The 14,849-nt window shown below is 37.1% G+C and overlaps 1 protein-coding gene across 1 annotated transcript in view; it reads right to left on the bottom strand.

The window, feature by feature from the left end:
• Nucleotides 1–407: 407 nt before the first annotated feature.
• Nucleotides 408–14,849, bottom strand: part of PDCL2 (phosducin like 2) — a 34,877-nt gene continuing 20,435 nt past the window's right edge. The window contains exons 5-6 of the mRNA XM_019962779.2: nt 8,523–8,731; nt 408–888 (exon numbers count right to left, since the gene is read on the bottom strand). Of these exons, the coding sequence (XP_019818338.1) occupies nt 731–888; nt 8,523–8,731 (367 nt within the window). The 3' untranslated portion in view covers nt 408–730. The remainder of the gene's footprint in view (nt 889–8,522; nt 8,732–14,849) is intronic.

A 14,849-nucleotide genomic window follows, 5' to 3' on the forward strand; every position in this document is an offset into this window, starting at 1 on the left:
GTTATTAATCCAAGATTAAAACATGCTGCAGGTTCTGTAGTGTTATTTTCTCATGATGAATTCTTCTGAGATTACTATCAAAAGATATGTAAGCCTCACAATATACTTTTCTCACTTCTCATGATTTAGAAACTTACATGTTATACAGGTCTAATGATTCAATCACCTGTCTACTTAGTAAGCTAATACTTTCTAAAAATAATAGAACTATTAAAAATTATAACGAGTAGAGATGTTTCCTAGTACTTTTTAGAATCTTTAAATTGCATTTTTCCATTGAGTGCTTAATTTTTTTAATAGGTAAGAGACTTCATAGAAAAAGCATATGGTCATAAATTTAAGTATTTTCACTCAAAGCCTCTAAATAATAGACTTTAATATTTATTAAAGTAAATTAAATTCCATCATTCTTTTTCATCATTTTTATTCACATGCCTTTTTGGAAGTGATTAGGTAACACAGAGGACTTGTAATATATTTGTTATTGTCCAAAAAGGAGCAGAAAAAGGATAAAGTACAGAAAAATATTAAGGGTTCATGACAAATTCTAGTTTTGTTGGAGGCAATAAATATTCTGAAATATCTGGAAGTTTTTGTAATTACATATAAGCTATAATTCTAATATGAAAATGAAAATAAATTTATTTATAAATATTCTGATCTCTGATTATAAAGGCAATGACAAAAACACTCCATATATAAACACTTTAAAGCTGTTTATTAAATATTTCTATTTGGTATCTTCACTGTCACTGTTTGAGCTATCAGAGTCACCATAAATAGAAGTGTTTCTAATTGAAGATACCATCACATCTACAATGGCTTTTTTGGGGTTTTCTTCCAAATCAGTCTGTATTGCTCCAACTTCTGCTAGCTTCCATTCAAGTTCTGCAAAAAATAACCCATCAATAAATCAGATAAAATCTTGGAACATCTATATGAAACAGAAGTTGACTCCAATAAAATTAATGTGGAAACGATGATATATTTAGAACTAAATTACAATGAAAGTACTATGTCAAAAAACATTGGATATAGCAGAGTTATACGTAAAGAGAGAAATTATGGCTAACATTTATTTTTAAATGACTGAAAATAGTGCTTTGAAAGTACAAATCAAAGAGCTAGAAAAAAAATTAATGTAAATCAAAGGAAAGCAGAAAGAGGGATATAATGAAGAAGAGACTTTAGCAAAGGCTGAAAAGCAAAAGCAAGAGAGGTGACTTAACAAAATCACAAGTTGGTTCTTTGAAGAGACTAATAGACACACCTTAGGCAAAAAAGATCACAAGAACAAGAAACAAACTAAACAACATAAAGAATTATATGGGGGCAAAACCAAGATAAAGGTTTTAAAGCCATGAGACTACTATGAGAAAAAAGTATGCCAATACATTTGAAAATTTTAGTGGGAAAACCGCAACAAAAAAGTGTGAATTATGTGAACATATTTAAGAGCAAAACTGAAAAAACTGAACTGATAACAAAAACCTCCCAATCCTGCAAACTGCTTATTTTGTTAAAATTTATTCCTAAGCACTGTGTAAATGAACAGAACATTTGTGAGGAAAATTACAAAATAAACTTAAGAGGAAAATTACAAAATATAATACAATTGGCCCTTGAACAGTTCAAACAGGTTTGAACTGCAGAGGTTTGCAGGTATGTGGATTTTTTCAATAAATGCATATTATAGGTCTACACAATCCATAGTTGTTTGAATCCACAGATGCAGAATTGCAAGTACAGAGAGCCAACTCTAAAATTATGTGTGGATTTTTCACTTCGTGGGGGTCAATACTCATAACTCTTGTGCTGTTCAAGGGCCAATGGTAAATACATTATATTTATGAAGAAAGTTACCAAAAAAAAGAAGATCAAAATTAATGACAAACTATATCTTATTCATGGACAGGAATATTCACTATTATTAGGATATCAAGTCTTCAACAATTAATCTTTAAATGTGATTCTAATAAATAACCAACAGGATTTTTCAGACTAATTCCAACATTTATATTACATTTTGAAAAGACTTGCCCTACTAGAGACAGCTAAATTGTTAGGAAGGTAGAGTCATTAACATAGTACTGTACTGATTCAGGGATAGACAGAACAGACCACTGGAACATAGTAGAAACTTCAGAAACAGATTGAAGCATCTTTTTTTTAATCCTGAAAATGACATAGGAGATATCAAAAGTCAGTGGGGGGAAGACACCTCACATACATTAAGATACATTTTTTTCTTAAATAGTAATTACTATTTAAGAAAAAAAGGGAACGAACAGGTGTTGCTAAGGATGTAGAAAAATTAGAACTTCTCTGCATTGTTGGTGGGAGTGCTAGATGTGCAGCCCCTGGGGAAACAGTATGCTGTTGCTCAAAAATTAAAGTAGAACTGTTATCAGATCAGATCAGATCAGTCGCTCAGTCGTGTCCGACTCTTTGCGACCCCATGAATCGCAGCACGCCAGGCCTCCCTCTCCATCACCAACTCCCGGAGTTCACTCAGACTCACGTCCATCGAGTCAGTGATGCCATCCAGCCATCTCATCCTCTGTCATCCCCTTCTCCTCCTGCCCACAATCCCTCCCAGCATCAGAGTCTTTTCCAATGAGTCAACTCTTCGCATGAGGTGGCCAAAGTACTGGAGTTTCAGCTTTAGCATCATTCCTTCCAAAGAAATCCCAGGGCTGATCTCCTTCAGAATGGACTGGTTGGATCTCCTTGCAGTCCAAGGGACTCTCAAGAGGCTTCTCCAACACCACAGTTCAAAAGCATCAATTCTTCGGCGCTCAGCCTTCTTCACAGTCCAACTCTCATATCCATACATGACCACAGGAAAAACCATAGCCTTGACTAGACGGACCTTTGTTGGCAAAGTAATGTCTCTGCTTTTGAATATGCTATCTAGGTTGGTCATAACTTTCCTTCCAAGGAGTAAACGTCTTTTAATTTCATGGCTGCAATCACTGTCTGCAGTGATTTTAGAGCCCAGAAAAATAAAGTCTGACACTGTTTCCACTGTTTCCTCATCTATTTCCCATGAAGTGATGGGACACGATGCCATGATCTTCGTTTTCTGAATGTTGAGCTTTAAGCCAACTTTTTCACTCTCCACTTTGACTTTCATCAAGAGGCTTTTGAGTTCTTCTTCACTTTCTGCCATAAGGGTGGTGTCATCTGCATATCTGAGGTTATTCATATTTCTCCCGGCAATCTTGATTCCAGCTTGTGTTTCTTCCAGTCCAGTGTTTCTCATAATGTACTCTGCATATAAGTTAAATAAACAGGGTGACAATATACAGCCTTGACGTACTCCTTTTCCTATTTGGAACCAGTCTGTTGTTCCATGTCCAGTTCTAACTGTTGCTTCCTGACCTGCATACAGGTTTCTCAAGAGGCAGATCAGGTGGTCTGGTATTCCCATCTCTTTCAGCATTTTCCACAGTTTATTGTGATCCACACAGTCAAAGGCTTCGGCATAGTCAATATAGCAGAAATAGATGTTTTCCTGGAACTCTCTTGCTTTTTTGATGATCCAGCGGATGTTGGCAATTTGATCTCTGGTTCCTCTGCCTTTTCTAAAACCAGCTTGAATATCAGGAAGTTCACGGTTCAGGTATTGCTGAAGCCTGGCTTGGAGAATTTTGAGCATTACTTTACTAGCGTGTGAGATGAGTGCAATTGTGCGGTAGTTTGAGCATTCTTTGGCATTGCCTTTCTTTGGGATTGGAATGAAAACTGACCTTTTCCAGTCCTGTGGCCACTGCTGAGTTTTCCAAATTTGCTGGCATATTGAGTGCAGCACTTTCACAGCAACATCTTTCAGGATTTGGAATAACTCAACTGGAATTCTATCACCTCCACTAGCTTTGTTCGTAGTGATGCTTTCTAAGGCCCACTTGACTTCACATTCCAGGATGTCTGGCTCTAGGTCAGTGTTACACCATCATGATTATCTAGGTCGTGAAGATCTTTTTTGTACAGTTCTTCTGTGAACTGTTATATGATCCAGCAATTCTACTTCTGACTATACACTCAAAGGCACTAAAAAGGGGGACCAGAATAGATTATGCATATCCATGTTCTCAGCAGCATTATTGACCATAGCCACAAGGTAGAAGCAACAAATATGTCCATCAACAGATTAATGGGTCTGCCCTGTAGCTCAAAGGGTAAAGAATCTGCCTGCAACGCAGAAGACCCAGGTTCGATCCCTGGGTTGGGAAGATCCTCTGGAGAAGGGAATGGCAACCCACTCCAGTATTCTTGCCTGGAGAATCCCATGGACAGAGGAGCCTAGCAAGTTACAGTTCATGGGATTGCAAAGAGTCAGAATGACTGAGTGACTAGCACTACACTAAAATGTACTATAAAAAATACAGTGGAATATTATTCAGACTTAAAGTTTTAAAAAGGAAGCAAATGCTGACACGTACTACAATACAGATTAATCTTGAGGATGTTGTGCCAAGTAAAATAAGCCAGTCACAAAAGGACAAAACTGCCTAATTCATTTATATGATGTACTTTGAGAGTAGTCAAATTCAGAATTAGAAAGTAAAATGGTGGTTGCCAGGGGCTAGAGAGAGCAGAGAATAAAGAGTTACTTTTTAAGGATATAGAGTTCCAACTCTTTGCAAAATGCAAAGAGTTCTTGAGATGGATAATGGTGATGATGGCACAACAGTGAAAATATACTTAATATCACTTAACCATATACTTTGGGCTTCCCTGATAGCTCAGTTGATAAAGAATCCACCTGCAATGCAGGAGACCCTGGTTCAATTCCTGGGTCAGGAAGATCCACTGGAGAAGAGATAGGCTACCCACTCCAGTATTCTTGGGCTTCCCTGGTGGCTCAGCTGGTAAGGAATCCGCCTACAATGTGTGAGACCTGGGTTCGATCTCTGGGTAGGGAAGATCCCCTGAAGAAGGGAAAGGCTACCCATTCCAGTATTCTGGCCTGGAGAATTCCATGGACTGTATATGGGGTTGCAAAGAGTTGGACACAACTGAGAGCCTTTCACTAACCATGTACTTTAAAATGATTAAATAATATAACTTATTTATTCATAATTAAGTTCTGGATATATAATTTATTGCAGGGTAACAATAACTAATAATACTGTATTCTAAGTTTTTAATCATTCAAATGATGAATTTCATGTTATGTGTATTTTTAAATAATTTAAATTTTTTTTCAGGTATTACAATTTTAAAAAGTAGAGTCCGGATAACACACTACTCATGATAGTGACTGCTTAGTGAGGCAGGGAGGGGAATAGAACTAGGAATGGAAATATAGGCAACTTCAACATCTGTACTGATTATTTCAATAATAAACAAATAGCTGAAGGAAACATGAACAAATGTTCACATTTGTTATTTTGGGTAATGATTACGTGAATATTTTCTATATTATTGTTTGTATACTTATATATTTTTTAAATTAAGAGGATAAGGCACAACAGATGGCCAACAAATATATGCATAGATGCTCAACAATGCTCATTATAAGAAAAATGCAAATCAAAACCACAATGAGTTATCACCTCACACCAGTCATAATGGCCATCATTAAAAAAATCTACAAACAATAAATGCTGAAGAGGATGTATTGAAAAGGGAACCCTCTTGCACTGTTGGTGGAAATGAAATTGATTCAACCACCATGGAACAACAGACTGGTCCCAAATAGGAAAAGGAGTACGTCAAAGGCTGCATATTGTCACCCTGCTTATTTAACTTATATGCAGAGTACATTATGAGAAACGCTGGGCTGGAAGAAACACAAACTGGAATCAAGATTGCCGGGAGAAATATCAATAACCTCAGATATGCAGATGACACCACCCTTTTGGCAGAAAGTGAAGAGGAACTCAAAAGCCTTTTGATGAAAGTGAAAGTGGAGAGTGAAAAAGTTGGCTTAAAGCTCAACATTCAGAAAACTAAGATCATGGCATCCAGTCCCATCACTTCATGGGAAATAGATGTGGAAACAGTGGAAACAGTGTCAGACTTTATTTTTTGGGGCTCCAATATCACTGCAGATGGTGACTGCAGCCATGAAATTAAAAGACGCTTACTCCTTGGAAGGAAAGTTATGCCAACCTAGATAGTATATTCAAAAGCAGAGACATTACTTTGTCAACAAAGGTCCGTCTAGTCAAAGCTATGGTTTTTCCAGTGGTCATGTATGGACGTGAGAGTTGGACTGTGAAGAAGGCTGAGCACCGAAGAATTGATGCTTTTGAACTGTGGTGTTGGAGAAGACTCTTAAGAGTCCCTTGGACTGCAAGGAGATCAGCTCTGGGATTTCTTTGGAAGAAACGATGCTAAAGCTGAAACTCCAGTACTTTGGCCACCTCATGCGAAGAGTTGACTCATTGGAAAAGACTCTGATGCTAGGAGGGATTGGGGGCAGGAGGAGAAGGGGACGACAGAGGATGAGATGGCTGGATGGCATCACTAACAGATGGTGAGTCTGAGTGAACTCCGGGAGTTGGCGATGGACAGGGTGGCCTGGCGTGCTGCGATTCATGGGATCGCAAAGAGTTGGATACAACTGAGTGACTGAACTGACTGACTGAACTGAACTGATGGAGAACAGTATGGAGAAACCTTAAAAAACTAGGAACAGAAACAGAACTACCATATGACCCGGAAATCCCACTGCTGGGTATATATCTTGTGAAAACCATAACTGAGACAGACACATGTACACCAATGTTTGCTGCAACACTTTTTACAATAGCTAGGACATGGAAGCAGCCTAGATGTCCATTGACAGATGAATGGATACAGAAATTGTGGTACATATATACAATGGAATGTTACTCAGCTTTAAAAAAGAATGCATTTGAGTCAGTCCTAATGAGGTGGATGAACCTAGAGCCTACTGTACAGAGTGAAGCAAGTCAGGAAGAGAGACACAAAGCCTGTATATTCATGCGTGTGTATGGAATGTAGTGAGATGGTACTGATGAACCTGTTTGCAGGGCAGCAGTGGAGACACAGATAGAACAGACATGTGGACACTGTGTGTGTGTGGGAGGTGACTTCAGAGAGAGGCATGGAAACATGCACATTATGATATGACGCAGGGAGCTCAACCCAGTGCTCTGTGAAAGCTGAGAGGGGTGGGATGGGGTGGGAGATGGGAGGAAGGTTCAAGAGGGAGGAGACATATGTGTACCTGTGACTGATTCATGTTGATGAGTGGCAGAAACCAGTACAATATTATAAAGCGAATATTTTGCAATAAAAATTTAGAAAAATATACTAAATAAATTTAAGCCCTTAACAAAAAAAAAGAGGATAAGGCACAGGCTGAAAAGTAAGATGGTAAAATAGAGAGGGAAGGAAAACTCTGAAACAATTATAATTCTGGAAGTCTTACTAAGGCCAAAAACAGTTTTAGGGGAATGATAGAGTGAAAGAAAGACTGTTAAAAATAGCCATTCACAGTGGCTTTAATACAATGGTAGGAGAAAAGATTTTAATCATACAGAATTATATCAACTCCAAGAAATGACTAACTGAAGAGTTGGGTCTTAGAACTAAGTTTGGAAGTAAACATTACTGTGACCCCATGGTTTGTAGCCAACCAGGCTCCTCAGTCCATGGAATTTTCCAGGTAAGAGTGCTGGAGTGGGTTGCCATTTCCTTCTCCAGGGGATCTTCCCAACCCAGGGATCGAACCCGGGTCTCCGTTACTACAGGCAGACGCTTTACCGTCTGAGCCACCAGGGAAGCATCTAAACATGTTGGAGAACGTAAAACTATAAAGCCCTTTGCTATGTACTATGAAAAAGAAAACAGTAGAAGGCATAGTCCTTGCACCTGTTAGGGAGACAAAACTCAAAGGGAATGGGTTAACCAACAAAATCTGAGAATATGTAGATAAATGGAAAATAAGTTGTGTATAGAATATATGCTATAGAAATTCAGTAGAGAACATGAAAACAGATTATTAATTGGTCCAGCATCACATAATGGATCAAATGGAAACCTAAGAAGGAATAGGGTTTGGAACGAAGACTAAAGCAGGGTAGGGTATTTAGGGTACAGAGACAGAGTATGAAACAAGGTATTGGGTTGGCCAAAAAGTTCGTCCAGATTTTTGTAATATTTTATGGAAAAACCCAAACAAATTTTTTGGCCAACCCAATATAAAGGCACAAATGAGTTAAGTGTGTTTGAGATAGTGGTTGAATACCAGCTTGGTTGCAGCAGAAACTGCAGAAAACATTGAGGAATACAACTGGATAGATGGGCTGAAATTTTTAAGCATATGATTCTGAATTTTTAATGTGTTTGAAACAAAGAATCATTAAGGATTTAAGCAAGTGGGTGTTATGATAGTATTATTGTAGGAAAATTAATCTGAAGGCATATAAGAAGAAACTAGAAACAAGGGAAAAGCCTAATGTTTTATGAAAATAAATTTTCATGATATTTGTTAAGTTAGGTAAATTTTCTTAACAGGCAAATTTTAAAAGTAATATCATTACCTTCGAGCTTGAGATTTATCCCTCCACATTCTATAATTCCAATGAACTTGCCTTCTATCTGACCATTTTTATAAACAAAAATGGTTGGTAAACAATTGTCATGGTAGTGTTCAATACAGCTATTCGCGATGGCTTTAACAAATTTAGTTTCAGGAAACTTTCTTGCTAGGAGACTAAGATGCTGGTTAACCAACAAACACAATGGGATGCTAAAAAGAGAAACAATACACACAACATCTTTAAAAAAACAGGCTACTTATTTCAATCGAATAAAATAAGTAAAACATTTCCATGACAAAATATATCTTTAGATTTTCTTTCAATATAAGATTGCATCAATTGTAATCCTCTATTTTTACCTTTAGTAGTGATAAACTATAGAGTCTCTGATTTTCATTACAAAAACTGTTATAGCCTGGGAATGAAGCTTGCTACCATGGGAATTTGCAGCCTAACTAAGGCTAACCACATTTGACTTGGCAGCAGTGTAATCAAGTACAATGTAATTGAGGAACCAGTAAGTTCCTAGTTTATAGGACACTGAGGGGGAGGGGAGGAGAAAGAAAGGAAAAAAAAAAAAAAAACAGGACATTTCTAGGGGATCTTTAGCAGTTCTAAATTTAAACAAGGGGACCCAACTCTTGGTCATAGGTTATTTCCACACCAGAAGCTATCTCAAACTTCCTTGAATTCCTTTTACTCAAACTTCATCCACCCTTTTCTTTGACATGCTATATCATATTCCCCAACACCCAGAACTGTTCATTGGAAATTTAAAATTGATCAGAAATGTAACCAAAATCGCAAATTCTTCCAGCTCTATCCCTTAACTCTCATTACACTCATGTTTTAATTAGTCACTTTTCTCTATCACTCAATCACAGCTTTATTAAATTATTTCAAAGCTAATTCTCAGCTTTATCCCACACTCCTTCCATTTCCTATGGGACCATTCTTTATTTGTTATCCTATTTTCTTAAGCTATCCTTCTCTACTCTACATAAACATATTCAAAATAATAAAATTTTTTTAAAAAGTCCTTTCTCATTCTCTCTCCCTCTAATAACTACTCTTTCCTGGTCACAGCCCAGATGAAAAAAGATTTTAAAAATCTCTATGTCGTTCACTTCCCTTCTTAAATGGCTCTCCTTTTTTGATTGCTGTGATAATTTTTTCTATGAATTTCCTTTTTACTCCTTTGACTTACTCCTTATACCAATACCTCAAATGTAGATATTCCTTGTAACTATATCCTAGACCCTTTTCTCATTCTAGACACATTCACTGGGCATTCTTTAAAAAAAAACAAATGCTAAATTTGATACAAGTGTATTTCTCCTTCATCTTTGTATACATTTTCTCATCATTCATATGGAGCATATTTGAAACAATACAGTAGAGGAAAAATATTACTGTGAACCATGTTAATCAGAGAAAAGGTCTTTGTCTAACAGACAAAATTAGTACATTCTTCTCTTGAGATCTTCCCTGGTGGCTTAGATGGTAAAGCATCCGCCCGTAATGCGGGAGACCTGGGTTCGATCCCTGGGTTGGGAAGATCCCCTGGAGAAGGAAATGGCAACCCACTCCAGTATTCTTGCCTGGAGAATCCCATGGACGGAGGACCCTCATAGGCTATAGTCCATGGGGTCACAAAGAGTCAGACACGACTGAGCGACTTCACTTTCACTTCACTTTCTCTTGTATTACACCTTACATGTCCTTTCAATACATACATCCATATATATAGATAGATATACACATGAAATGTTTAGTTCGTCTCTTGTACTATATCATAAAAGCATCTTACTCCCATTCGTATTCTCAACTCCTGCAAACCATCACAGGTACAGTTGAAGTTGAAGCTCTCTTAAGTGAGTGGCTCATACCAGGACATACTGCATGCTGGACTTTATCCACTTTCCTCCTCTATGTTTGTTTATGCACACTGCGTATTTTATTATACTTAACAAATAAATAAAAGTGTGACAGCAAAAGTCACTGCAGTTCTGAAGAATATCAAATGCATGCTTTGGAGAAACATGATGAACGTGAATCACTTAGAAAAAAATTGTTGTGTAGCTCATTGTAAGCCAGAAAAATATAAATGTCAGAGGAATAATAAAGATTTCTGCACTCAAATTGCTTCATATGTACTTGTGAGTTCTTGCTCCATTTTAAACAAACTCTGAAAATGAAACCAATGGCAATATACTAGGTCTTATCAATATTGGGGGAAGACTTTGTATATTTTTTAATTTGTCTTCTCTTTGCCAGTTTCTGGCTTTTATCATCAATTTTTTTTGCTAACCTTGTTTCACAAATTAGAAAAACTCAACAAAGTGAGTATAGAGGGAACAAATCTCAACATAATAAAGGCCTGATATGACACTGCTACTGCTAAGTCACTTCAGTCGTGTCCAACTCTGTGCGACCCCACAGACGGCAGCCCAACAGGTTCCCCCATCCCTGGGATTCTCCAGGCAAGAACACTGGAGTGGGTTGCCATTTCCTTCTCCAACGCATGAAAGTGAAAAGTGAAAGTGAAGTCGCTCAGTAGTGTCCGACTCTTAGCGACCTCATGGACTGCAGCCCACCAGGCTCCTCCGTCCATGGGATTTTCCAGGCAAGAGTTCTGGAGTGGGGTGCCATTGCCTTAGGACCACAGCTAATTTCATATTCAACAGTGAAAAGCTGAAAGTCTTTCCTCAAGATGAGGACCAAGGCAAGGATGCCCACTCTCACCAAACTTTAATTCAACATAATATTGGAAGTCCTAGCCAGAGCAAGAAAAAATAAATAAATAAAAGGCATCTAAATAGGAAAGAAAGAAGTAAAGCATGTCACTATGACATGGTATTATATTTAGAGAACCCTAAAGACTCTATCCAAAAAATGGTTAGAACTAATAAAAGAATTCATTAAAGTTGTAAGCTAAAAAATCAATACACAAAAGTCAGTTATGTTTCTATAACTAAGAATGAACTAAGTTTTGTTTCTATACACTATGAATCAGAAAGAGAAACAAAGAAAACAATCCCATTTGTAATTGCATCAGAAAGAATAAACTACCCAGGGGTAAAAAACATTTGAAAACTATAAGACATTAATGAAAAAAAGTGAAAAAGAAACAAACAAATGGAAAGATACTCTGTGCTCATGGATTGGAAATATTCATATTACCCCCAATCAATCTACAGATTCAATACAATCCTCATCAAAATTCCAATGGAATTTTTCACAGAAATAGAACAAATAATCCTAAAACTTGTAAGGAATCACAAAGAAATCCAAGTAGTCAAAGCAATCTTGAGAAAGAAGAACAAAATTGGAGGCCACATGTTTCCTGATATTAAACTGTATTATAAGGCTATAGTCATTAAAACATTGTGTAACCGATAGGAACACAAACACAAAGGAAAAAAAAACACAGAGATCAATGGAAAGCATGGACAGACCAAAAATAAACCCATACTTACATGGTCACTTAATCTATGACAAAGGAGGCAAAGAACACACAATGGGAATGAACAGTGTTGGGCAAACTGGACAGCAACACACATAAAAATGAGATTTGACCACTATCTTACATCATACACAAAAATAACTCAAAAAAGATTAGAGATATAAATATAAGACCTGAAACCACAGAACTCCTAAAAGAGAACATGGGCAATGACATAGATCTTGGTGATAATTTTTCGATTCTGACACCAAGAGCAAAAGCAATGAAAGCAAAAATAAGTGAAACTACATTATACTAAAAATCTTATGCACAGCAAAAGAAAACCATCAACAAAATGAAAGGCAACCTACTGAATGGGAGAAAATATTTGTAAAACATATACCTGATAAGGAGTTGATATCTAAAACATATAAAAGAACTCATAAAATTCAATAGCAAAACCCAAAATAATCTGATTTAAAAATGGGCATAAGATCTGAATAGACATTTTTCCAAAGAAGATATACAGATGGCCAACAGGTACATAAAAATATACTCAACATCATTAATCACCAGGGAAATGCAAATGAAAACCACAGTGAGATATCACTTCACACCTGTTAGAATGGCTATTATTAAAAGACAGGAAATAACAATGCAGCAAGGATGTGGAAAAAAGAGAATTCTTGTGCGCTATTTGATGGGAATGTAAACTGGTTCAGCCACTATGGAAAACAGTATAGAAGTTCCTCAAAAAATTACAAATAGAAGTACCATATGGTCTAGCAATTCCATCTCTGGCTATTTAGTTGGTGAAAAAACACTAACCTGAGAAGATATATGTACCCCCATATTCATTGTAGCATTATTTACAATAGTCAAAATACATAAACAATCCAAGTGTCTATCAGTGGATGAATGGACAAAGAAATCGCAGTATATATACAACTGAATATTATTCAGCCATTAAAAAGAATGAAATTTTCTCATTTGGGACAACATGGATATACCTATAGGGTATTATGATAAGTGAAATAACTTAGAGAAAGACAAATGCCATATGATCTCTCTTACATGTGGAATCTAGAAGGCTGCCAGAGGGTGGGAGAAGCGGATAAAGGGGGACCAAAAGTAAAAAAGCTGAAGCAGAGAATCACACAAAAATATCTTTTTTAATTTAAATATTTTCTTTTCATCTGACATATATAAACATACATTAATTTAGTAATCTTTGATATTGGCTCGGGAGCTTCTCATCTACAGCTTTTCTCATCTGAACTATACAATAATGCATTGTCTTCCATATCTTCTTAGTGCATGCAGGTCTCATAGGTATATGCATGGATGATTCATTTTGCCGTGAATAGAAGCTAATACTACATCGTAAAGCAAGTATGTTGTTCAGTTTCTACATCACATCCGACTCTTTGTAACCCAATGGACAGCAGCATATCTGGCTTCCCTGTCCTTCACTATCTCCTGGAGTTTGCCCAGACTCATGTCCATTGAGTTGGTGATGCTATCAAACCATCTCATCCTCTGTCCTATTCTTCTCCTCCTGCCCTATAATTCTAGTAAAAATTAATTTAGAAAAAGAAATCATCTTAACACTAAGTGATGTTATATATCAATTTATGTAACAAAAAGCTAAGAAAAACAAAGTGCATACAGTTTAATTTATATTTCAGAATATATATATATAGACAGATAAGTACAACTGGTTACAAATCTAGATACTACTTTATTTTACTGGATGGCATACTTAAAGTAATATTAGAAATATGTACTACCTAACTCAAATCAGTTTTCCACATAAAACCATGACATTAATACTTTATGAGCTTTATTTTCCCTCAAATTGGTGAAGCCAATCCACAAATATCTAATTAGAAGAATTTGATGATTACTGTAAGAATAAGAGCTGAGTCAGCGGTATGACTCCACTTAGGGGGCAGTGGTCTTAATGCAGGAGGCAGGTGGGAATTGGTGGTAGCAGTGAAAAGTATGAAATTAGGAGACTCTGGCACTATAGATTGTGGTGCAGGGAGAAAATGGTTGTTTGAAAGTTCAAACTTGGTGTTGGGGTTTGAGGGCCAGAATTTAACCGCAGAAGAACTTTTAAAAAATAAGCAAGACCTTTGATATCAGAAAACAACTTATGGGCCTAGCCATGAAATTTGAGGTACAAAATAGGCAATGGGGTATACAAACAAAGCTAGTGAAGGTGATGGAATTCCAGCTGAACTATTTCAAATCCTAAAAGATGATGCTGTTAAGGTGCTGCACTCAGTATGCCAGCAAATCTAGAAAACTCAGCAGTGGCCACTGGACTAGAAAAGGTCAGTTTTCATTCCAATACCAAAGAAAGACAATGCCAAAGAATGTTCAAATTACTGTATGACTGCACTCATTTCACATGTTAGCAAAGTAATGCTCAAATTTCTCCAAGCTAGGCTTCAGCAGTACATGAATCGAGAACTTTCAGATGTACAAGCTGGATTTAGAAAAAGCAAAGGAACCAAAGATCAAATTTCCAACATCTGCTTGATCATAGATGGAGAAGGCAATGGCAACCCTCTCCAGTACTCTTGCCTGGAAAATCCCATGGATGGAGGAGCCTGGTAGACTGCAGTCCGTGGGGTCGCGAAGAGTAGGACACGACTGAGTGACTTCACTTTCACTTTTCATGCACTGGAGAAGGAAATAGCAACCCACTCCAGTGTTCTTGCCTGGAGAATCCCAGGGACAGGGGAGCCTGGTGGGCTACCGTTAATGGGGTCACACAGAGTCGGACACGACTGAAGCGACTTAGCAGCAGCAGCAGCAGCTGGATCATAGAAAGAGCAAGGAAATCCCCAAAAAACATCTACTTCTGGTTTATT

Source organism: Bos indicus, chromosome 6, assembly GCF_029378745.1.
Source record: "Bos indicus isolate NIAB-ARS_2022 breed Sahiwal x Tharparkar chromosome 6, NIAB-ARS_B.indTharparkar_mat_pri_1.0, whole genome shotgun sequence".
Lineage (NCBI taxonomy): Eukaryota > Metazoa > Chordata > Mammalia > Artiodactyla > Bovidae > Bos > Bos indicus.